Consider the following 23,419-nt stretch of genomic DNA (forward strand, 5'->3'; position numbering starts at 1 on the left):
TTTTTTCGTTTTTATATTTTCAGTTAAATTACGCGCTTCGTGCAAAAATGACCTTAAAAATAAAAATAAAAATAAAAACTTTAATATATCTTTAACTACTGGATGTGTAATTACGTATTTAAAATTTAAAAATTATTATTTATTTATTTATTTTCACGAATAAATCTTTAATTCATCCAATTATATTAACCATAAAAATTAAAATGTAATAATACAAATTAAATAAAAAAAACTGTAACTAACTAATTTAATACAAATAAATAGATATTTTAAAATTAAAAAAAATTTATGGGTTAAACTTTATTAATGTTTTATTTATTTATTTTAATTTTCGTTCCTTTTAAGAAATAGAAATCCGGCGGCTGGTGAAATAGTCAACACAGCAGCCGCCGATGAGTGGCCATGAATAATGGAGTCCGGCGGCGCGGCTAATGAATTGGTAAAAGTCGGTTTCGGTGGGGGGGGGGCTGGGTCGGGTCCAAATGGCAAATAAAATAATTGTGGGGGCCATTTTGCAATGCGTTTAACACAATACCTAATTATTATCTGTCCTGAAAAGCAAAGTAATTAGCGACGGCAACAATAATTGAACGTAATTAATTGACTTCCAATTTTAACTGCTAATTTTGTTTTATTTTCCTCTCTGTCCCACCGTTGATTCCGGTGACAGGTCGATTTAATTTATATAATATTTATTAGTTCGAATTAATTTCTACGGCGATTTAAATATTTTTATTAAAAAAACCCCGATAAATTCGTGACTTTATAAATAATTTTGAATACAAAATACAAATTATTTATTAATATTACAATTAATTGAGTTGTAATTAAATTATAACTAAAAAAAACTTTTTAATTTTTATATTTATTAAAAAAAACAAGACTGAATCTTGTTAACTTGTTTTCACATCTAATTTCCAGTCAATTTGTGCTTCTATTATGAAAATTTTACAATTTTTTATTAATGAAAAAACACATAATAATTTTAGAGTCGAAGCAATATTTTTAAAATTTAAATTTATTTTTAAAAAAATGCATACGAAACTTTGAAATTGACTAAAAACATATTTATTTAATTTAAATACAAGATATCGATGATTATTACTATTTATTTAATTTTAAAATATATGGTTTAAATAATTTAAATAATTAATTTTTACCCATCAAATTTTAAATTTAAATATTAATTATTGGCGTTAAATTTCATCTTATTAAATTAAATTAAAAAGTATTTTATTCGATTAAATTTTAATAAGCACAATTGTAATTAGTTAGCGCACTAAAATTTTCGGTATATAAAAATATTACAAACCGACGGAAATAAAACAGTGGAATAACAAAAGACGAGTTGATTTGGTCAGAAATGTAATTTCACCTGCAAACAAATCAGACCGGTCCAAGAAACTCGGGGGCCCAATTCCTTGACTATCAAACCTACGCCATGACTTAATTTTAAAAATTGATAGGAATTAAAAAATCGGACGGCTAAGACCCTCCGAGCTTTTAATAAATCCAAACTCTACACGTGGCTTATAGATTTCTCTACCGTCAGATCAATTGCCTAGCCTGGCAAAACTTAAACAAATACACGTGGACCACAGGCACTTTTGATAGTTTGAAATTTTGACTTGACTTGACGTGGCGAAATTTTATTGGTTGGAGGTGAATTTGGTGGGTGAGCCTTGTCCAGCCGATTCCAAAAGCCTAGGATCAGTCCGATCAAGTTACCCAATCAGGAAAGTCCACCGACTCAACGGTGGGCCCGGAGCGATTTAAAGTCGTTGCAAACATGTGTCTGGACGCGAAAACAAGGTCTGTATGCCACGTGTAAGGCCGTGATTGTTCGGTCAAAATTCTCCAAATCAAATAAACTAAAATTAGGGGTATTTAAGAAATTAATAGGACAATTTATAATGTTTAAGATTTATTTAATTCTATTAATTTTTAAATATGTGTCTTGTGGTCGACGTATTTAATATATTTTTTAAATCTATAGTTCGAAATCATACTATACATATAATTTTCTATCTACCCAAATAATTAATTTAATTTTTTTTAATATATCGAAGATATATTTTACCAAAGTTAAAATATTAAAAATTTATTAGTAGTAAAGAACAATAATTTATTATATACAAACATGTTTTAAATCTGTAATAAATTTAAATATTAAAATAAAAAATGTATAATATTTAAAATTAAAAATTTTAAAAATTAATTATTCTTTAAATTATTAATTTAAATTCGCTCATGGGCCGATCATAGTGGGCCTAAATTCTAAGTAAAGCCCAACATTCTTTCGCTTCTTCAGGCAGAAGCGACCCATCCGTGTCTTCTCTTTTACACAATCGAGTGGCGGTGAATTTTTGGTTGGAAAGAAATGGTGCAATTACACGAGCGGAAGAATCCGGCGAGCTTGCCGGAGCTGATCGGCGGTTCCGTAGTCTCTCTAACACTTGGTTTGCTAACTCAATGTATCCAGTTTCTTGTTCCTCACTTCTTCTCCGATTTGTCCGCCTTCATTCAACTACCATTTTCAGGTCTCTCTCTCAATCTCTCTATATACTGTTCTTCTTTGGAGCTTGATTGATGGTTGCCATTAACTGTGAGGTTATTTTAGTTCATCTTCTTCAGATGCAATTTTCCGAAGTTTAGTTTTAGAAATCGAATTCCTCTATAAACAGAAAGCCTAAGCTGAATTTTCAGATTTGGCGAAGTATGAACTTCTTGGTGGGGATGGAACTAGATTAGAGGTTGTCTCTGCATTCTTTGCCTTGGTTGCTGACTGCTACTTGTATTATCATGCTTAGGATTGGTTAGAATCCGTTCCTCTGCATCTCCTTCAGATGCAATTTCCCAAAGCGTATTTCTGTCATTTGTAGTTCATGTGGAGGCAGTTACTTTTAGGTGACACAACTCATTAAGATACTGTTTTCGTAGAAATGTGATAGATATTTTACTGCTTTTAGGTGGTGTTCGTCATCTGGCACATAATATTGTATTTGCTTCAATATTAGAACAGATGAATGGGTAAGTTCCTTACTGCTATGGCCTAAAGGAGTGAGTAGAAACACTACTAACAGTGCATCTATTTGATATCTTTTAAATTCAGGGATTTATTAGACCCAAAATATTAGGGCTCTAATTGATCTTTTGTGGATGTAGTCTGTGAATTTTAATATATTGTAGACCTATTAGATACAAAATTAGAAGTTCGTGAATTGATACAAAATTCCAGAACCTATTAGACACGAAGTTGAAGGTTCATAGATATATTTGACACTTTTTTAAATTTAAAGATCCATCCTAACACTACCGCACATACTTTGTAGATTACAAACAAACTCAGTGTAACAGAGTCGTTTCCACACACTTATAAATAATGTTTCTTTTCCCTCCCAATATGGGATCTCACAATTCATCCTCCTTGTGGGTCCACCGTCCTTGCTAGCACACCGTCGGGTGTTTGGCTCTAATACCATCATTTGTAACCGCCCAAGCCACTGCTAACAAATATTGTCCTCTTTGAGCTTTCCCTTATGGGTTTCCCTAAAGATTTTAAAACACGTCAATTAGAAAGAGTTTCCACATCATATAAAGAATGTTTCGTTCCCCTCTCCAACCAACGTGGGATCTTCTCACACACCGTTTCACTAATAGAACTTATCTGCTTTCTAAAGCTTTTTCTTTCAATGTTTTGTTCATTTCACCACATGGGTCAACCTCCGTTTCAGATTCACTGGAAGAGGAACTGAGAATTTCAAATTTTGTTCATTCTGAGCAGGGTAAGATTACATTGCAGAGCTTTATGACTTTAGTTATAGGAATGAATATTTTTATATAATTGTTGTGTAACTCGGTCCTCAGGTCAAAGGTCCAGTGAAATGAGGCTCAGAAACCCATATGACAAAGGAGTTTTACAGAATGTGGAGGAGTTTATGGCGTCAAAACGATGAGAGTGGTGTTATAACGGACCATTCTCGGACAACGAATTCTTACTTTAATTTTCTGTGATCTTATATATTCTTAAAGAACATATAGATCTTATATATTCTTAAAGAACATATAGGAAACAAAGCATGCTCGATCATAATTCTAACCACTCTATTTAGTTCCAAGCTTTGTATCCTCAGGAAATTTGATTAGCATAGACCGAGTTTCGAACACAAAGGAGCAACTTACAATCTCACTGACAAGGAGAATGAAGTTCATTGAAGCAACCATATAAGTCCATCTCTCTTCTTACTTGCTTATTCTCTTATGCTTTTTGTTATTTGTTATTACTTAGAAAATGAAGGCTATTGTGAGATCCACGTCGGTTGGAGAGGGGAACGAAGCATTCCTTACAAGGGTGTGAAAACCTCTTCTTAGTAGACGTGTCTTAAAACTGTGAGGCTCACAGCGATACGTAATGAGCCTAAGTGGACAATATCTGCTAGCGATGGGCTTAAGCTATTACAGATGGTATTAGAGCCAGTCACCCGGCGGTGTGCCAGCGAAGACGCTGGGCCCCAAGGGAGTGGATTGTGAGATCTCTCACATCAGTTGGAAAAGGAAATGAAGCATTTCTTATAAATGTGTGGAAACCTCTCCTTAGTAGACACTTTCTAAAACTATGAGACTGACTACGATACGTAATAGGCCTAAGCAGACAATATCTACTAGCGATAAGCTTGAGCTATTATAATTATATAAGTAGATTGGTCTGAGGAACATACATAGTTAATGGAAGTGGCAGTGGGCAACTAGGATAGGGAGTGAGCTTACTGCGTTTGAGATTAGAGCATGAGATTAGCAGAATAATTAGGCTAAGTATGCAAATATTAAGACCAGGAAAAGAAAAAGATCTGAAGGGGGACAACAATTATGATAACAAAATGGTAATTCTTAGTAACACAGTAAAAAGTTTGATACTCTTAGAGAGTAATAAGTTAAAAAGTAACATTGTGTTTGCTTTACTTAGACCTCATTATCAAATGCTATTATCTCTCCTAATCAATGTTTGCTTTACTTAGACCTTATTATTAAACCCTTTATTCTCTTACCATTTTAGGGGGTGGGAGAAAAGAGTTTTGGATGCTGGAAGTAGGGAATGCTAGCATTAAAGACTTCAATTAAGAGAAAAAGCCAATTTTATAGGCTCTAGGCTTATGCTCATACTCCCTAGACTCTGTTCTTTTTAAAGAAATTAATGATATAACTTAGGTTATGAGCATAATTTTGGACCGAATATAAATGGATTAAAACTATAGCTCGGTCATTTATTCTAAGTATTTCAAGTATTTGTTCATTTTAATCCTCATACTTTTAAAATTTTCTCTCTTTTTGACTATTTTAGTCATTTAGTTTCTTCTTATCTCGTATGGTGTATCTTAGGATAAGAACACCACATTTGTAAGGATTGTTCTACCATCTCTATTAGAAAATATTTCAAAGATTACTAATTATTTGAAGTTTTCTCACTCTCGAATTGCGTGCTATATAGGAATATCATGCGCAATTATTTCATTTTCAAATCATTTTCAAAGTAGTTAAGTTTCACAAATTAAAACTATAGGCTATAAAAAGAAATTAAAGTAGAGAGCATCAAATTTGACAATAAATCACAAAAATAATGTAACGTTGAGTTGTAACTTGTTTATCATCTTGCTTTTTACGCAATGAAGTTGTTGAGTCATGCCATACAAATTCCATTCTCCATTCAATTTCTCTCCTTTTTAATCGATTAATAATTTGTATACATATTTTAAAAAAATAATGTTCATCTGGTTGTCGCTTACATTTTGTTCTTAATCTCAAGTTTCTGAACTTTAAAAATAGTTTATATTTGGTTCTTTAAGTTTCAATATATTATACATTATACCACTGAATTTTGTGTTTACTTTTTATCTCGTCTTTATATTTCTAAATATTACCATTTTGCCCTTTCTGGGCTTTTGTTTCCAATAGTCCTTATGATTCGAGATACTCACTTTCCATATATATTGTATTGAGTTCATTTCTATTAATTAATTTAAAATAAATAAATTAGGTTAATTAATTTTTCATAACAATCAAAATTAATTAATTAGTTAAAACATCAAAAGTGAAAATTAATGAAAATTCTGTTTTTAATTCAAAATTTAATTATTTTTTTATTTCAATTTTTTTTAATAAAAGAAATAGTAATGTGAATTGATGTTTTCTTCGAACTAAAGTGGAAGACATATATTATTCATTTCCATTTTCTCGAAAAGACAAATAAACAATTTACCATTATTTTCTATAAAAAAAAAAATACAAAAAAAAACTATTAAATATAAAATAGCAAAATAATTAAATTCAAAAGCCTGCTCTCCTTGATTTACTAAAATTATTATTTAATAAAATTAACCTAATTTTTTAGACAAGTGCAAAGCATCACATAATTTAATTTAAAAAAAATTAGTAAAATAAAAAAGAAAATCAGTTTTAGAGAAATTAATTAATCAATATTAGTGTATGACTTGTTGGCCAATTCCGCAACATTAGGAATCTGTCTGCCCGAAAAATATCTGATCTCTGCCCGCAGTCACCATTCCAACTGCCCTTACTGGTACGGTCAGCTTCTCTCTCTCTTTCTCTCTCCCCCCAATTTCATGCTTCTCCATTACCCCCTTTTGGGACCCGATAGTATTTAGTAATGGTCCTCATGGACCTCTTCGTCTCCCATGGCAGTGGCCTCCATTTCTGATTAAAGTGGTGCTTTAATGGAGGTCGGAGGCTACGGCGGTGGCCTCTGTTGAGTTGCTTCTGCTCTGTACTGAGCGATTTGAACAGAGGAAGAAGATGGGCCAGGGGCTGAGTTGCAGTGCGAGTCATGAGAATGGATTGTTTAGTGCTGTGCAGTGTGGAGATTTGGCGATGGTTGAAGTTTTCTTGAAGAACAAACCATCTATGTTGCTTAATACCACTCTTTATGATCGTCAATCTCCGCTGCATATTGCCGCTGCTAATGGTCAGATCGAGGTCTGTTCTTGTGTTTTGCTCGTTGTTTGATTGGGATTTCGTTTCATTTTGGTGATTATTTCGTTTGATTTTGAGTGTGATGTTTTGTCATTGTTAGATCCTCTCTTTGCTTTTGGAACGATCTGTTAATCCGGATTTGTTGAATCGTCACAAACAGGTGGACGCTTCTTCTTTGAATTTAAATTTAAATTATCAGTTACTTTGAAATTGTTTTTGATTCCTGAATGTGAATATTTGTTTCAGACTCCGCTTATGTTGGCAGCAATGCATGGGAAGATCTCCTGTTTGAGGAAGCTCCTTGAAGTTGGAGCAAATGTATAGATTCCATTTCTTTCGAGGTTTACAAATCCTAATTTTCAATACTAATTTATGCACAAATCTTTTCAGATTTTGAAGTTTGATTCCCTTAACGGGCGAACTTGCTTGCATTATGCTGCTTATTATGGCCATTTTGATTGCCTAGAAGCCATTCTTTCTGCAGCTCAATCAAGCCCTGTAGCTGCTTCTTGGTACTTATTGCTCCTTTTAACAAATACATCTTCAAATTTCTGCTTAAAACCCTTGATTAACTCATTATGAATTAGGGGATTTGTACGATTTGTGAATATTAGAGATGGTAAGGGAGCAACCCCTTTGCACTTAGCAGCTCGTCAAAGACGACCTGAATGCATTCATATTCTGTTGGATAATGGAGCTCTTGTTGGTGCTTCAACTGGTGGATATGGGTATACTTTCTATATCAAGTATTTTCAGCTTTCTTTCGTTTAAAGTTGGAGTTAACAAATCTCTATGAACAGATGCCAAGGAAGTACACCCCTTCATTTGGCAGCCCGTGGGGGGTCTTTGGATTGCATTAGGGAATTGTTGGCTTGGGGGGCAGATCGTCTTCAAAGAGATTCCTCTGGGTATCATAGAACACTTATTGATATCATAATCTTGCTTTAGCTGCATGAACGCCCGCCTAATTAACGCCTCGCTCTCGATCTATATACAGGAGAATTCCTTATGTAATTGCTATGAAGCATAAACATGGAACCTGTGCAGCCTTGCTGAATCCTTCATCCACTGAGCCGCTTGTTTGGCCATCACCCTTGAAATTTATCAATGAGCTTAATCAAGAAGCAAAAGCTTTATTAGAACAGGCTTTAATGGAGGCCAACAGGGAGAGAGAGAAGAGCATCTTGAAGACAAATTCTCATGAATTTTCCTCTCCATCACATTCTGATGCAGTGGACGACAGTTTGTCTGAGGTAATCAAGAATTTGTTTGTCATTATAGTATGTCTTTAACTTATTGAGTAGGTTTTAAACACGATAGCTGTTCGTTATTCGACGTTATGAAGTTGCGTTTAGATTCAAAATTTTCGAGTAAGAATTAATGAAACAAAGCTATGGTGACTGATAGGATTTCGAAGCTTTTGGAACCCTTCATCAGGTCACTTGGTGGTGTTTTGTCCTTGCACACCATTAGTGGCATTGCTTTCCCAATTTGGCGGCCTTCACTTTACATCTGAAAGCATCTCTGATGTAATTTGGACTTCTCATTTGTTTCTTAGAGAGCTTTTTGATCTTAGGCTATTAGAAGACACGTGATGAATGGTCCCAATATCTGCAGTTTCAATTATCAACTCTCTTTACTTCTGAGCTGTGGAAAATTATTATCTTCTCTGTAATAGATATTGTTGTCTTTGGACTTTTCCTTTCGAGTTTTCCTTAAAGGTTTTAAAACGCGTCCGTTAGAGAAAGAATTCCACACCCTTAGAAGGAATGCTTTGTTCCTCTCTCCAACCGATGTGGGATCTCACGTCTCCACTCTGTAATAGTCTAAGTCCACCGTTAGTAGATATTGTTGTCTTTGGGCTTTCTCTTTCGGGTTTTCTCTCAAGGTTTTAAAACGTGTCTGTTAGGGAAAGATTCTCACCCCCTTAGAAGGAATGCTTCGTTCCTCTCTCCAACCGATGTGGGATCTCACGTCCCCACACTCCTTTTTAATGTGATTCTGTCATTCCATTGATTAGGTGAGATTTTGAATTGCTTTTGAGATCTTTTTATGCATTGGGAAACTTTACTTCTTTGCAGATCAGTGATGGAGATGCAGAGCTATGCTCCATTTGCTTTGAGCAACCTTCCACAATTGAAGTCCAAAACTGTGGCCATGTCATGTGTGCTCAATGCACTCTTTCCCTTTGCTGCCATAGCAAACCGAACCCAGCCACGGCGTGCTTGACGCCTCCGGTTTGCCCGTTTTGCCGAAGCAACATTATCCACTTAGTTGTCAAGAAAACTAAAACAAAGGAGGAAGTTGACGACCATGAAACTAATAACTCTAAGCAGAGAAAGGGAAGGAAGTCCCACAACTTCTGTGAAGGTGGCAGTAGTAGCTTCAAAGGGTTGTCATCGATGACCCCATTTGGGAAGATCAGCGGTGGTCGGAGCTCAGGACGAATAGCTGCAGAAGAGGATGAATTCGTTGATAAGCTTGGTTAAACCAAGATCCTTTTTCCCGCATTGTCGAAAGGTCAAAAGTTTGAATTACTTAGACTTTTGGCGTCGGACCTATCAAATACATAAAACATAGAACGAATGAAAATAAAAAGCCAAAAAAAAGTGTTGCTTGTAGAATTGGGAAATGAGAAAGATATTAAGCCAAGAAATGAGTTGGGTTGGTGACTTTTATCTGTGTGGGTCATGTTTTGTTGTAATATGGTTTGTCTAAATTTATATTGAAAAAGTCAAAAGTAAAAAAAAAAAAAAAAAAAAAAAAAAAAAAAAAAAAAAAAAAAAAAAAAAAAAAAAAAAAAAAAAAAAAAAAAAAAAAAAAAAAAAAAATCAAAATATTTACTAAAAAGAATGAAAAATATCTAAATTCTTGAAGGAGTCAAGGTAGGGGTCACGTGGGTGTAGGGAGGTCACGTGATGGTGTCTTCAATTAAATAATAAATGATTGGGATAATTAATAATTTTTATGACGTCAGACATGTAAGGAACACGAGAAGGGGGAGATGTTGACACGTGGAAGTGACGTGGAGGGAAGGGTTAAGAACGACGCGTGCAAGGCTGATTCTAATAATGTATTCCGCGATTCGTTATCAGACAATTGCGTAAACTTTTCATTTACTAATAAAATAAATAATAATTAAAATAAAAGGCCAAATTAAGTTTTTTTTTTTTAAATGAGTTCAAAATGCCAAATCAAATTTCGGTGATTAAATTATTAGCTTAATAATTATGTGAAATCATATTGAAAATGAGTCATCACTCCAAATAATATTTGTATAAATGAGTTAGGTCATTAGGTGGAGCTTCCTATTATTATTATTATTATTATTATTATTATTATTATTATTTTAATTTTTCTGTTATTTCAAATATATTATTATTATTATTATTATTATTATTCGTATAATATAGTTTTCAAGAAACGTCTTAAATATAAACACACACACACAAAAAAAAACAAAAAAAATTAAGATTTTTCATGATGTGAAATTATTTTGAATTAAAAAAGTATTTTAGTTATTATTATTATTAATTTTTATATTTGAATTTAATACTATTCTATGTAATATCATGGATTTGTATTTTAAAAATAAAAAATAAGAATATAAATTAAGTTCTAATTTACACATACCAAAAACTTATCCATATATACGTGTGAGATCTTTGTTTCATTATGTATTACATTAATAAATAAATGGGAAGAGAATTATTGTAAAAAATGAAAATAAAATAATAAAAAAAAAAACTCAATTTAAGATAATGTATAATAATTTCTCATAAATGTGAAAGGATAAGAAGGGAAAATTTGTCACTGCCACCCTTAATCTTTCCAAAATTTTAAATTCATATTAAACAAATTTATAATATGGATCAAATTATAAATTTTACCTTGTTTATTTATCTTTTATCCAACACGTGTGAGTGTGGAATGTAAAATTTTAATTTTAAAAAATATAATAATAGATATTTTATTTATCAAGATTTAATATAATTCCATGATTATACAAAATTAATAATAGTTTTAATATAAAATCTCTCCATTTTACAAAATTATCTAATAAATCCTAAATTTTATAGTAAATCCATAAATTTTAAAATATATCAAAATTCATGAACGAAATAACGAAGACTAAATTTGTAATTTAATCGTTGTAAAATTTAAAAATAAAAATAAAAAATAAAAATAAAAAAAAAACATTCACATGATGTGTCCACAAATGCAAGCACAAAGCAGTGCAACTCTACTGTCATTTGCAGGCTCAGTTCCTCCATTTCTCCCACTTTCAGCATCTGAATCAAGGCTACATTGAGGAGGCGCCACACAGCCATTGATGAATAGGGAGCTTGGTTCTGGAGCAGACTCAGCTAATTCTAATTCAAAACCTTGATTTCTCCTATTTTCGTCGGCTGCTCGTCGTTCTTCTGCCAGGAAGTGGCCTAACGATGGGCTGTTGTCGATGCTATCGACGTCGGTAATCTCCCTTGAACACAAAAAGAAAAGCCATGTTCTAGACCTGGCATTGCTCCTCTTGCCATTTGTGCCCTCTGTTCTTCTTCCCCTGATTGATCTTCTTGAGAGCTCCAAAATGTTTGAAACTCCTATGAGACTCCCAAGTGTGATGCTGTTGTTATGGAAGAAAGATCCTGTTGACTGCAACAATAACACCATTGACTGTCATGAGTCAAGACTGAAAGTGAATCTTGAGCATCAATCTTTCATATGCATTACGTATCTAATGGATGGCCATAATCTGAGCCAAGTCCATAAGATTACAAGGGATTCTCTCTAGCAATTCTCGTTGATCTCTTAATATGAGATCTCATATTAGTCGGAGAGGAGAACGAAGTATTTTTTACGAGGGTATGGAAACCTCTCCCTAGCAGACACGTTTTAAAAACTTTGAGGGGAAGCTCGAAAGGAAAAGTCCAAAAAAGACGATATCTACTAATAGTGAGCTTGGACTGTTACAAATGGTACTAGAGCTAGACACCAGACGATATGTCACCGAGGAGGCAAAGCCCAGAAGGGAGTGGGCACGAGACGGTGTGTCAACAAGAACGTTGGGTTCCGAAGGGGAGTGGATTGGGAGGTCCCACATCGATTGTAGAAGGGAACGAGTGTCAGCAAGGACGTGAACATGATTGGTGAAGGGGGCCTAAGCGCCTTAGGTAGCTGCTATCTATCGGATCTTTTCTAATAAGTTAGGTAGGCGGGCTCCGAAGGGGGTGGATTGTGAGATTCACATCTGTTAAGGAGGAGAACGAACCATTCTTTACAAGGGTATGAAAACCTCTCACTAGCAAACGCATTTTAAAAACTTTGAATGAAAGTCAGAAAGGAAAAACTCAAACAAGACAATATCTACTAGCGAGGTTTTGACCGTTACACTTGTCTCTTCCTACTTATGAAGCGAAAAGCGTATGCTTAACTTATAATGCAATAACATGAAAGTATACATTCATTCATCCTTTTCCAGTTGTGGACATTGAGATTTCATGAAAAAAGAGTGGGATACCTCTGCCACTAAGTTTTTCTCACTGTTAAAAGATTGCACAACATACTTTTGATTCGGGTCATAAATGATTTTGAATCACTTATCTCAGCGTTACCCGATTCTTGCCCCTCTCGCACAAACCTTAATTTGTTTCTTACCTAACCGGTAGTGTACGAGAGGGGGGCCTAAATACAAAGCCCCCATACTACAGAAACTGAACAATCACGGATTCACCTAATGCACCATAAGAACCACTTAAAAGGACATGAGTGATCTAGAAGTTTATATACTTCACCACTTATCTTGGCAACCAAATGTATTATCGATAGGATTAGACGATTGTAGTATGAGAATAGTTGGGGGTGGGCGCAAACTAGTCCAGACACTCACGGATATTAAAGAAAGCAATAATAACATGCAGGGTCTCAGAGCAGACATCATTTGGTTGCCAATACCACTAAAAAACAAGGTAAATAAGTACGATAATCAATCAAACTACAGACCTCAGTGTCCAAATCGGTTGAAGAATCAGTGAATGAAACAGGAGAAGCCGTCATCAAAGTGTTGAAAGACACTGATCCCGAACAGTCTCGATTTCCAGGTACCCCGACTCTTACATTCAAAGGCTGTAGACCAAGAGGCCACCCCTCTCCCTTCAATCAAATCAACGAGAAAGCGAATTCAAAAATCCAAACAGCAATCAGATAATGGAAAAAGGAGAAAACACAGTCAGAGAGAGAAGCCCCACATCAGAAAGCATTCGGAGGGGAAAATCCAAATGAACGTGAAAGAGGAAACAAATGAAGTACCTGTTGAGCCATGTGTGTGCACGCCAGGTGCTCGATGAAATGCCGGGACAGTTGATTTTTTTGAAGAACCTAGAAACCCCACTGTCCGATCGAAGCCCACCTCAAGAATCAAATTTCGTTTCACACAGAGGAGCTGTCAATCTCTTCTCCACTGGATGATGCATTTCAAAGAACACAAATCAATCAATGAACAGGGGAGAGCAGAGGAAGACGAAGAAGAAGACGAAACCATTTCATTCCAATTTCATGGAGTTCGGTCTTTCGGGGTCCATCCCTCCAAATCGGTCAAAAAAGTGCGTAATTTATTACCATTATTAATTATTATTATTTTTTAACCTTTTTTTTTTACTTTTTTTACTACAAATTTAACAGAGGAATCGTTTCTTTTGGCATAATATTATTGAAAAAAGCAAAGCCCAAATTTCAGTACCTGTCTCCCTTAAATTTGTCGATTTTGACCCTGATGATCGGGTAGAATTTAGAAGGGGGGAAAGGGTAGAATGGGAAAGAGAAATTGAAGTCTCTTTACCCCATGATCAAATTTTAATGATCTTCAATTTTTGTGTATAATAAATAAATAATTCTTTTTCTATAATTTTGATTTATTCCCTTTTAATTTGGGCCGTGAAGTGGGCTTCACAATATTCTAAAGGCCCAATTTCTTACTGTATTAGGCCCAAGGCCCAATGGATCGAGTGTAGAAGCCCATGTTGATTCCATTCATTTCAATATTTAAATTTCTGCTAATTTAAAATTATAATAAATAAATAAATAAAAAGTCTATTTATATCAATAAATTGTCAAAATATTAATATATAAAAGATTATAATTAATTTTAATGGTTACCATTATTAAGTATGAAATTTATGCCAGAAATAGAAAAGAAATGAAAAAAAAAAGAAAAGAATTAAATTAGGAAACCCATGCAGTTTGCATTAAATATTAAAATTACATAAACTAACGACGACATGTCGTTTCACGTCATTCGACTAATCGTTTAACCTTCTTAACAATCTTATCGCCAAAAAGATTCGAAGGAAACAGAACCTCCGACGACTTCATTTCCCCGAATACGTAATCATGAGGCATAAAAGTCAACCGGCCGCTGGCCTTCCGTTTCCTCACCGACGGGAGCCGCCTCGGTTTTCTCGGCGGCGGCGGACACTCGAGAATCGCTGCAGGTTCCAAAGATCTTGGAGTCTTCACCAAATCATCGGGCCGAGCCTCGTCGTCGTCTTCTTCTTCCTCCTCGGGTCGTAAACAAAAACTCGACAATGGCAGCCGGAGCTCCAAAGTGGAGAGTAAAATCTCAAACTTGTCTTCTTTAGGATCTTCAAATTGCTCCATTATGGGTCTCTCAATCACTTGGCTTCCAAAAGGGAAAAAGAATCTACGTTGAAATTTATTAGGGCAAGGGCATTTTATGATAGTAATGGATTATTGATTGGACTTTTATAGAGAAAAAAGAGAAAAAGGTTCCGCATTGAAATCATCCACAAAGTCGTTTACTCGTTTACTCGAATGAATTATTGGAGAGAAACTGAACCGTACCTCAAATTTATGTTTTTCAAACTTCAAAAATAGGTCTCGACAAATGGGCAACGACCCATAAACAAGAGAAAAGTTGGATGACATTAGAGATAGTCATTGAGCGGGAAGACCTGCCTCGAACTAGACAGAGAATGGACAGTGAGCGGAAAAGAGATTTCTTCTCATTAGTTAAACAGGGTCGGGATGTAGAGAGAAGCCTGATAATAGTAGAGATAATTCATTTAACGAGAACCTGCCTCGAACTAGACAGAAAATGGGGTCGGGATGTAGAGAGAAGCCTGATAATAGTAGAGATAATTCATTTAACGAGAGAACCTGCCTCGAACTAGACAGAAAATAGAGTTGAAGACGAAAATTATACAAATTTTTATTATAATATTAAAATTATTATTATTATTATTATTTTAGAGATATAATTATAAAATATTAATAAATTGAAATTATCCATTAATTTTTTAAAAAATTTTGCATAAATGAAATTCGATCAAAATGTATAATAATAATAAATAAATTGTGTAATAATCTAATAATTGCTTAGAAAAAAATAAAATTAGGATTGCTTTATTTGCACTCAAATGATAAGTAGAAGGGCTTTGGAAATAATATTTTATTAAATGGTCATAGATTACCGGTCAACTAAGCTAAGCTCTCTTGAAAACTTGGCACGAGTAGGTTAGATGCACGAGATAGTGAGCTCGTAGCACCTACTAGTGCGAGCACCTAACGGCTAAAGTTGTCAGATTAAAAGGTCTAAAGGTCTAAAGGACCAAGTTTCACCAACTCATCTTCCTCCTGCCTTTTTAAAGTCGACATTTGACCAAAGATACTAAACGTTTGTGCAAAAGTAGAAACAAATCAATAAGAAGTCAGTCAATTTTTCGTTGAAGCCTTCTCAATTGAGAAAACTGAACCGATACAATCGAGTAATATGAAGTCTCTATACTCTTAATTTCATTTTATTTTAATTCTATACTTTCAATTTCAATTTCAGTCGTTGAAAATTAATTTCTAAATCAGTTAAATAATAATAATAATAATAATTTTCATGCCGCGAAAATAATAATAATAAATTTATTTATGAAAAAAATACCAATAGAAAAAAAAGTAATTTTAAAAATTGAATATTTAAAGATAAAATCAATGTTTAAAACTATTTATTAATATTATAAATAAATAACGAAAAAAACCCAATTTATTAATTTGGCGGTTACTTTCGTTTTAAACTTGATTGAAAACCACAAATTGGAAAAATAAATAAATAAATAAATAAGAAAATTATGGTGTTGAATTATTTATTGGATAGGGATGTGACACCAAACATATCTTTTAGGAAATGGAAAATAATTATGAACAATCATGTCAATAATTAATTCTTTGAAAATAAGAAAAAAAAAAAACTATATTTGCTAGTGATAGGCTTAAGTCATTATAAATGATATAAGAGCCAGACACGAGACGATGTGTCAACCAAGAGGTTAAGTCCTAAAAGGGGTGGACATAGGTATTGAGCCAACAAAGACGCTAGGCTTCGAATGGAGTAGATTGGGGGTCTCACATAGATTGGAGAAGGGAACGAGTGTCCGCAAGTACACTGGATGTTGAAGGGAAGTAAATTGTAAGATCGCACATCAATTAGAGAAGGAAAAAAAATGTGAAAATCTCTCTCTAACATACGTGTTTTAAAAATTTTAAAAAAACCTGAAAAAAAAGATAATATCTGTTGGCGATGAGCTTGGGCTTGACTGTTACTGAGAAATTATCCATTTATTTTTCTTTTTAAAGTAATAAATAAATAAAACATTTTACAATAAATGAGAATTGAAAATAAAATTATGGTCCAAAATGGGCTCGCTTTGATCAGCCGGGCCCAACAAAGCACGTAGCAAAATTGGGCCGAAGGCCCAATTGTTGAATGGAGCAAGTCGGTCCAGTCGTCTCGCTTTGCTATTGACGACGAAAGCACCACAAAACAGCCTGTATCCACGGGAACCCATAACATTTCGACACGTGTCTAAGTCTGCTTTGATCTCGCTTGAGATCATCCAACGGTACAGATCGATTTTCAACTGCGAGTTCGTTTAAAATCCGAATTTCCACTCTGCATAGCTCCATATGCATTTGCAATTTTTGAACGCAAAGGCGGGCAGCTGAGATCGTAGCCACTTTCTTCTTTCTCTCCTTAGCGGGCTTTCGTTCATCTTTCAGGTGCTATGCGATTTTCTCTGTGCATTCTGATCTTTTTTTCCCGAGAACATTTCTGTAATGTGATTCTTCGTAACGCTAGGCGGCATTATGATATTGTTGTTGTTGTTGTTGCCGATTTTTAGATTGTTCTTCCGATCATGTTGTACGAAGCATCATTGAATGAAACTCCTGTCCCTATTTGTTACATTATTCAAATCCATGCAGCTGCAGATATTTTCGTTATTTCTATATTGATTATGATCTTCTTTGTCTTTACGATGGATTGCATGTGTTTTTTTCTTCCATTTGCATGTGGAGATGCAGTAAGGAGCGTCTTTCTGATTTTTTTAATAATGGCATTTGTTTCGATTTGACCAAAAATTATTGTGAATCAGTTTCATCATTTCTCTGTTTGCATTTGCGATTCATGATCTGGCATTGGATCATAATGATCTCACGTACTGAACTTGTGAGATACGCATCTTGTGCCCTCAAGACCGTCTGTGAGGGAATTTAGCAGATCGGGATCTTTCTAGACTGATTGAGGATGTGCATAAAATGTAAATTCTTTTGTGCTTAACACAGCAGATCGCCAATTCTAATGGCAAATTAGATTACACTGTCTTGATTTTCCTCTCTTTTTCCAAGTCTGGCTTATTGTTCTGAATGTTTATATTTAGCCAGTGATCGAAGATGGCAGAAGGGGAGGATATTCAGCCACTTGTCTGCGACAATGGAACAGGAATGGTCAAGGTGTGTTTGTTAGATATCCAATAAAACTATTCAGCAAAACTTCTATTATTCTGATGTTTATGATGTCTATTGTTATGAATATCTTTTGAGTTTTTTTACTGATATGGTCAATGTTAGGCTGGCTTTGCTGGAGATGATGCTCCAAGGGCCGTGTTTCCTAGTATAGTAGGTCGACCAAGGCATACTGGTGTGATGGTCGGAATGGGGCAAAAGGATGCGTATGTTGGGGATGAAGCTCAGTCGAAACGTGGTATATTAACTTTGAAATATCCCATAGAGCATGGTATAGTGAGTAATTGGGATGACATGGAGAAAATTTGGCATCATACCTTCTACAATGAACTCCGAGTGGCTCCAGAAGAGCACCCTGTCCTACTCACGGAAGCACCTCTGAACCCAAAGGCAAACCGTGAAAAAATGACCCAAATTATGTTCGAGACCTTCAACACTCCTGCCATGTATGTTGCCATTCAGGCTGTTCTTTCCCTCTATGCTAGTGGACGCACAACTGGTAAGCAGATCGATCTTTGATTTGGTTAAGCGAATTTATAAAAAGTTTTAAATTTTTGCCATCTTGTTTTCATGATTAGAACCATAACTCGCAACTTAGATAAATATTAAATTGCTAATTACTCTCATATGACGATTGTTTAACTGCACTGCGGAGATAAATTAAACAAAGCAAGTTCATAAGCTTTTAAACAGATAATATGATTATAGCTCTATCGTCTTTTGTTAGTGAGGAAATTCAATCATGTATAATCCTTGCCCTACTGCATGCTCACATAAATGCTATATCTATGTGGTTCAAATTTTCAATAGGTATTGTTATGGATTCTGGAGACGGTGTCAGTCACACAGTCCCAATCTACGAGGGGTATGCTCTCCCCCATGCCATACTCCGTCTTGACCTTGCTGGCCGTGACCTCACTGATGGCCTTATGAAAATCTTGACTGAACGTGGGTATTCCTTCACCACCTCAGCTGAGCGAGAAATTGTGAGGGACATGAAGGAAAAACTAGCATATATTGCCCTCGACTATGAGCAAGAACTTGAAACTTCCAAAAATGCTTCATCTGTCGAGAAGAGCTATGAACTGCCTGATGGGCAGGTTATCACAATTGGTGCAGAACGTTTCCGATGCCCTGAAGTTCTTTTCCAGCCTTCAATGATAGGAATGGAAGCTGCAGGTATCCATGAAACAACATATAACTCCATCATGAAATGTGATGTTGACATCAGAAAGGATCTGTATGGGAATATTGTTCTTAGTGGTGGATCAACCATGTTCCCTGGCATTGCTGACAGAATGAGCAAGGAAATAGCTGCATTAGCTCCAAGCAGCATGAAAATAAAGGTGGTAGCACCACCTGAAAGAAAGTACAGTGTCTGGATTGGTGGCTCCATTTTGGCCTCACTTAGCACGTTTCAGCAGGTATGAGTAGCGTTCATGTTCATAATTGCCTTTGTTTATCGTATCATTAAACCAGTTCAATGTGAATAATTTTAAAATGGGTTGCAGATGTGGATCGCAAAGGCAGAGTATGATGAATCTGGTCCATCCATTGTGCACAGGAAATGCTTCTGATTTTGCCGGACAACCTATTTTTTTGGGCACTACAATTGCAGTTCGTTTGTGTTCCTCGCGTATTCCTAATTTTTTGAGTGTTCATCTTTTTTTTGGTCCACTAAAATTATAAATTTAATGGTGGAAATTTGCATTAGTTTTCGTTTTTTCTTGAATATTCTATTGTATTTGCAGTTGTTGAGATATTAAATCCAACCGCCTTATTAAATCCAACTCTCTTACTGTTTTTCCCAACAATATTCTTACAACAAGAATCATAAAATGCCTAGCTAAGGGTTTAAATATAAAATTTAAATTTGAATAAATAAAAATTTTATGAATTGAATTAGTTCAATTTTTTTTTTTTAAAATTGGTATGGATTAAACTTAATCAATTCAAATTTATTTATTATTTTTTTTTCTTTTGCTTACAATATAATCATATAATCATGTAAAAATAAAAATTGAATAGTTACGTATTTTTATTTTAAATTTATAATGAATTTTCTAATTATTTATTCTGTTAAAAATAAAAATAAGATTTAAGTATTTGAAATGTAATTTTTAAAAAATTGAATTGTAAATCTTAATTCAATAAGTCAACCGAATTAACTTTGTCCCATTTATTAGTCCAACCATTCAATAAGTCAGCTAATTTACTCTCTTTTAATTTTTTGGGAATATTAAATTAATTTATAAATATATTATAAATCCCTCCTAATATTCTTTTACCAAATAAAAGAAGGGTATAAATGCAAATTTTGAAACAACCAGGGACGAGAAGAAAAGAATATCAATTATTAAGAAATTACAAAATTTCCTTTTTTGACACATTTTTTTGTTTTTTTTACACTTTACATCCCCCCTTGGCCCCTCCAAGTAAACTGCAGAATCAATCTTGAGGCAATTCCAAGAACCTTAATCACTGTATAAAGATTAAAAGAAACCTGACCTTTTATACACAGGATCTCCAGATCCTCCCTTCTAATGAAATCACGATGATCGACACATCGTCGTGGTACTTCCTCCGGTCGCCCTGCGGTATTTCGAGCAGCTCGTGGAAATCCATACCTGTAATGTATTACCATAGCCAAGTTAAGCATTCTTAATGTATCAGCATTCATATTTCGTAAAGACGAGAAAAGGGTGGCGACATTACGTACCAGCTCGCTTTGCAGCTCGAAACAGCAGTAATTCAATCAGATGTTGAGCCGGGTCGCCTTCGGGTTGTAACGTGATGAAAAGCTCGACTTCGGAAACTGCTTCTTCGTTTGTGAAGTACTGGTAGAGTCCATCAGATGATAGTATCAAAAATCTGTCTTTTGGTCCCAATCTGTGGTGGTAGAGACATGGCTGACAACTGATGTATGGCAATCTCCCTACGTAGTCTATTCTGAACATCTCCAACAATGCATTGTTCCATTTTGGCTGCACGTAAGAACAAACATGGTCTATGTTAACGACCGCTATATCGGATCGAAGGTTGCATAAATCGTGTTTTGTATCGATCCACGGTGAAGAAAATGATTCAGTTCATCAAGAACAATCCATACAAGAACAAGACATGGAATTTTAAAGAGATTACTAACCTGTTTGAGGAAACCAGCACCGAATGCCCGAGTAACCTTCAACGAGCCTTTCACACGGTCGTTCATCACGGCACCGGCATCATCAGGGTGTTCGTTTTTTATTCGTCGAACTTCCTGAATTACAAATCACAACAAGAACTAAATCAAGCAACAACAATGCATAAAATTCACAAAAGCACTGTAACAGCAGATATTATGTGCTTTGGCCCGTTATAATATCGCCATCAGCGACACGGTTTTAACACGTGTCTACTAGGGAAAGGGCTTTCACACCCTTATATTTTGTTTTCCTCTCCAATCGATGTGGGATCTCACAATCCACCCCCTAGGGGGCCCAACTTCCTCTTTGGCACACTGCCCGGTGTTTGGCTCTGATTTGTAACAGCCAAATCTCACCGCAAGTAGAAATTGTCCTCTTCGGCCCGTTACGTATCGCTATCAGCCTCACGATTTTAAAACACGACTACTAGGGAGAGATTTTCACACTATTATAAGAAATGTTTTGCTCACGTGAACTTTCTCTAAAGAAGACTCAGACTCAAATCACCTCATGAACATTAGTACTATGATCCATGGAAAGCTGAAAAGCAGCAAGGTTAGCAGGCTTGAATGCTGCATCAATGTCATGAACTGGTTCTTCATTAATCCTCTCCAAATCCTGTCGAATCATCCTGAGCCAGTAATCAGGATCGGCCTTCTGCGCTAAAACAGCTCGGCTATCGCCGACATTCATAACATAAACATCATCACCCTTCATAAGCATCACGAGCACACAAGAGCCCATCAAAGCTAGTTCAGGATTTTCATCGAGCACCTTGTCTGCAATATCCAAATAGGCCTCTTCTGTGTTCTTCAATGCCTGGGACAGAGCTTTAAGAACATCCGAATGATTAATCGATCTCGATCCGTTCGATTCAGATCGATTCAACTGCTCCTTTAATCTCCGATCGAGTTCTAATCTTTCCTGATCCCATTCACATTTCCACCGCCGCTGATTATCCTCCCACTTCTCAGCCGCTCCTCTAAATTTGCCTCTTGAATTCTTACCTTTTCTTCTTCTTGAAGGATGATTCTCTAGTTCTACACACCGAGAACAAGCATCACCCGTCCGATTAACCGGCGAAGTGACCGGAGCGGGGACGCCAGCCAAATCGAGGTTTTCGCCCCATAACAAACCTTTGAGCTCTTTATGAACAGAGGAGTATAAATTCGATAAGAGGTAATCAGGAGCATCAGGACCGTTAAATCCATCATAAATCCCAACGAAAACCCATCCATGTTCTTCAGAAACTACGACATGAACTCGATCTTCCCCTGCTTTTCCTTGCGCCCACTGCAGATTTTGGCTCTGCATTGATTCATCATCTTCCAAACTCCCCTCGCTACTGAAATTCAAACTACTCACCGTCAAATTCTCATTATGTTTCTCGGGCATGACGATCCAATCGGGTTCTTTCACCGCTTTAATCGGAGCCACAATGGAATTCTTCCCTCGATAAATCGATTTAGGAATTGCACTTTTAAGAATCCGAATCAACCGGCTTTTTCTGGATCTAGATCTGGAATTAAACCCGCCTCCATGAGAAAAACTCCTCTGAAATTCAGTGGATGAAGAATTATCGAGCGGACCCGAAAAAATCCCTTTATCCAATGGACCCGACATGAACCCTCGCTCAATTGGACCCGATAAAAACCCTCTTTCCAAATGCCCCGAAATCGGACCCGAAATTGGACCCGAATTGATCATATTTCTAGGGATTGGCTGCAAAGGGATTGAAGCGAAAGAATTCGAGCTTTCAAAAGCCGGCGCTCGATCAATGCTACTGTATGAATACAGATCAAGAAGAGAAGTAGAAAGAGGCGTCGATGTATTGGCACTCACAGCGGCGCCGGAAATTGATCGAAAAGTGGTGGTTTCTTCGGAATGAACTTTTGACGACGAAAGCCTCGAGGGATCCGGCCGGACATAGCAGAACGAGTGCCCTAATCCTTCATCTAGTGGATTCGATATCAGAACGGAAATATCCGGCCGCCGCTTACCATCGTCGATTCCGGCGAAGCAAACGCCGAGCTTCCCAATCCCGTTACCCATCGGGATTCCTGCTTTGGAGCTTGAAGAACAAAATTGAATCTTTTTTTCAGTAACCCAAATAGCTAATGATTTGGATATTTCATAGTGTCCACAGAGAGGGAGGATGAAGAAGAAGACGACGCGGAAAAGGGAAGAGAGACAAAGGCGTTGACTTTTAACCACCGAGCCGTCTTGGTTTCAAATCTGACAAAATAAAAAAAGAAAATAAGTTTATATTTCCTTATTTTCGGTAGAATCTGGCGTTGACTAAGGTTAGAAGTTTTACTCGGACTCAAATATTGACGTCTTTATTTCATTTAGGGTTTAATAAAAAAATAAAAAATATATTTTAAAAATTGTTAGCATTCATATTCAACAGGATGAGGACAAGTATTATGCTGACGCACGTGCGA

The 23,419-nt window shown here is 35.6% G+C and overlaps 4 protein-coding genes across 5 annotated transcripts; 2 read left to right on the forward strand and 2 right to left on the reverse strand.

Annotated features, from left to right (window-relative positions):
* Positions 1–6,627: 6,627 nt before the first annotated feature.
* Positions 6,628–9,658, forward strand: LOC111484478 (putative E3 ubiquitin-protein ligase XBAT31). The gene is made up of 8 exons (XM_023131101.1): positions 6,628–6,987; positions 7,085–7,144; positions 7,231–7,302; positions 7,375–7,496; positions 7,572–7,712; positions 7,785–7,892; positions 7,982–8,237; positions 9,066–9,658. The coding sequence occupies exons 1-8, from the start codon at positions 6,808–6,810 to the stop codon at positions 9,471–9,473; spliced, it is 1,347 nt and encodes a 448-aa protein (XP_022986869.1). The 5' UTR covers positions 6,628–6,807; the 3' UTR covers positions 9,474–9,658.
* Positions 9,659–11,150: 1,492 nt separating this feature from the next.
* LOC111484531 (uncharacterized protein At3g17950-like) lies at positions 11,151–13,577 on the reverse strand. Its single transcript, XM_023131175.1, has 3 exons — positions 13,291–13,577; positions 12,985–13,134; positions 11,151–11,637 (listed from the first exon to the last, which is right to left on the reverse strand). Exons 1-3 carry the CDS (start codon positions 13,300–13,302, stop codon positions 11,185–11,187), a joined length of 615 nt encoding a protein of 204 aa, XP_022986943.1. The 5' UTR covers positions 13,303–13,577; the 3' UTR covers positions 11,151–11,184.
* Positions 13,578–16,962: 3,385 nt separating this feature from the next.
* Positions 16,963–19,575, forward strand: LOC111484492 (actin-97-like). Of its 2 annotated transcripts, none has more exons than XM_023131121.1 (5): positions 16,963–17,046; positions 17,710–17,778; positions 17,896–18,289; positions 18,601–19,214; positions 19,302–19,575. In XM_023131121.1, the coding sequence occupies exons 2-5, from the start codon at positions 17,719–17,721 to the stop codon at positions 19,365–19,367; spliced, it is 1,134 nt and encodes a 377-aa protein (XP_022986889.1). In that variant the 5' UTR covers positions 16,963–17,046; positions 17,710–17,718; the 3' UTR covers positions 19,368–19,575. The 2 variants fall into 2 exon arrangements, with proteins under 2 accessions (XP_022986889.1, XP_022986890.1); XM_023131122.1 differs by having other exon boundaries at positions 16,967–17,046; positions 17,706–17,778.
* Positions 19,576–20,125: 550 nt separating this feature from the next.
* On the reverse strand, positions 20,126–23,218 carry LOC111484437 (probable protein phosphatase 2C 4). Its single transcript, XM_023131023.1, has 4 exons — positions 21,483–23,218; positions 20,936–21,049; positions 20,510–20,774; positions 20,126–20,417 (listed from the first exon to the last, which is right to left on the reverse strand). Exons 1-4 carry the CDS (start codon positions 23,025–23,027, stop codon positions 20,302–20,304), a joined length of 2,040 nt encoding a protein of 679 aa, XP_022986791.1. The 5' UTR covers positions 23,028–23,218; the 3' UTR covers positions 20,126–20,301.
* Between the last annotated feature and the right edge of the window lie 201 nt (positions 23,219–23,419).

Source organism: Cucurbita maxima, unplaced genomic scaffold (assembly GCF_002738345.1).
Source record: "Cucurbita maxima cultivar Rimu unplaced genomic scaffold, Cmax_1.0 Cma_Scf00009, whole genome shotgun sequence".
NCBI lineage: Eukaryota > Viridiplantae > Streptophyta > Magnoliopsida > Cucurbitales > Cucurbitaceae > Cucurbita > Cucurbita maxima.

What these genes read in the sequence shown, in the direction of transcription:
- LOC111484437 (XM_023131023.1), bottom strand. Translation starts at nt 23,027, where the DNA reads ATGGGTAACGGGATTGGGAAGCTCGGCGTTTGCTTCGCCGGAATCGAC. An exon ending in GTGCTGGTTTCCTCAAACAG is followed by an intron (nt 20,775 to 20,935) that starts GTTAGTAATCTC and finishes TCTTACGTGCAG; the next exon opens with CCAAAATGGAACAATGCATT. An exon ending in TCGAGCTGCAAAGCGAGCTG is followed by an intron (nt 20,418 to 20,509) that starts GTACGTAATGTC and finishes AATACATTACAG; the next exon opens with GTATGGATTTCCACGAGCTG.
- LOC111484492 (XM_023131121.1), top strand. Translation starts at nt 17,719, where the DNA reads ATGGCAGAAGGGGAGGATATTCAGCCACTTGTCTGCGACAATGGAACA. An exon ending in TGCTAGTGGACGCACAACTG is followed by an intron (nt 18,290 to 18,600) that starts GTAAGCAGATCG and finishes AATTTTCAATAG; the next exon opens with GTATTGTTATGGATTCTGGA. An exon ending in CACTTAGCACGTTTCAGCAG is followed by an intron (nt 19,215 to 19,301) that starts GTATGAGTAGCG and finishes AATGGGTTGCAG; the next exon opens with ATGTGGATCGCAAAGGCAGA.
- LOC111484478 (XM_023131101.1), top strand. Translation starts at nt 6,808, where the DNA reads ATGGGCCAGGGGCTGAGTTGCAGTGCGAGTCATGAGAATGGATTGTTT. An exon ending in TCCTTGAAGTTGGAGCAAAT is followed by an intron (nt 7,303 to 7,374) that starts GTATAGATTCCA and finishes AAATCTTTTCAG; the next exon opens with ATTTTGAAGTTTGATTCCCT. An exon ending in GCTTCAACTGGTGGATATGG is followed by an intron (nt 7,713 to 7,784) that starts GTATACTTTCTA and finishes CTCTATGAACAG; the next exon opens with ATGCCAAGGAAGTACACCCC.
- LOC111484531 (XM_023131175.1), bottom strand. An exon ending in CAACCGATTTGGACACTGAG is followed by an intron (nt 11,638 to 12,984) that starts GTCTGTAGTTTG and finishes TTATTGTTGCAG; the next exon opens with TCAACAGGATCTTTCTTCCA.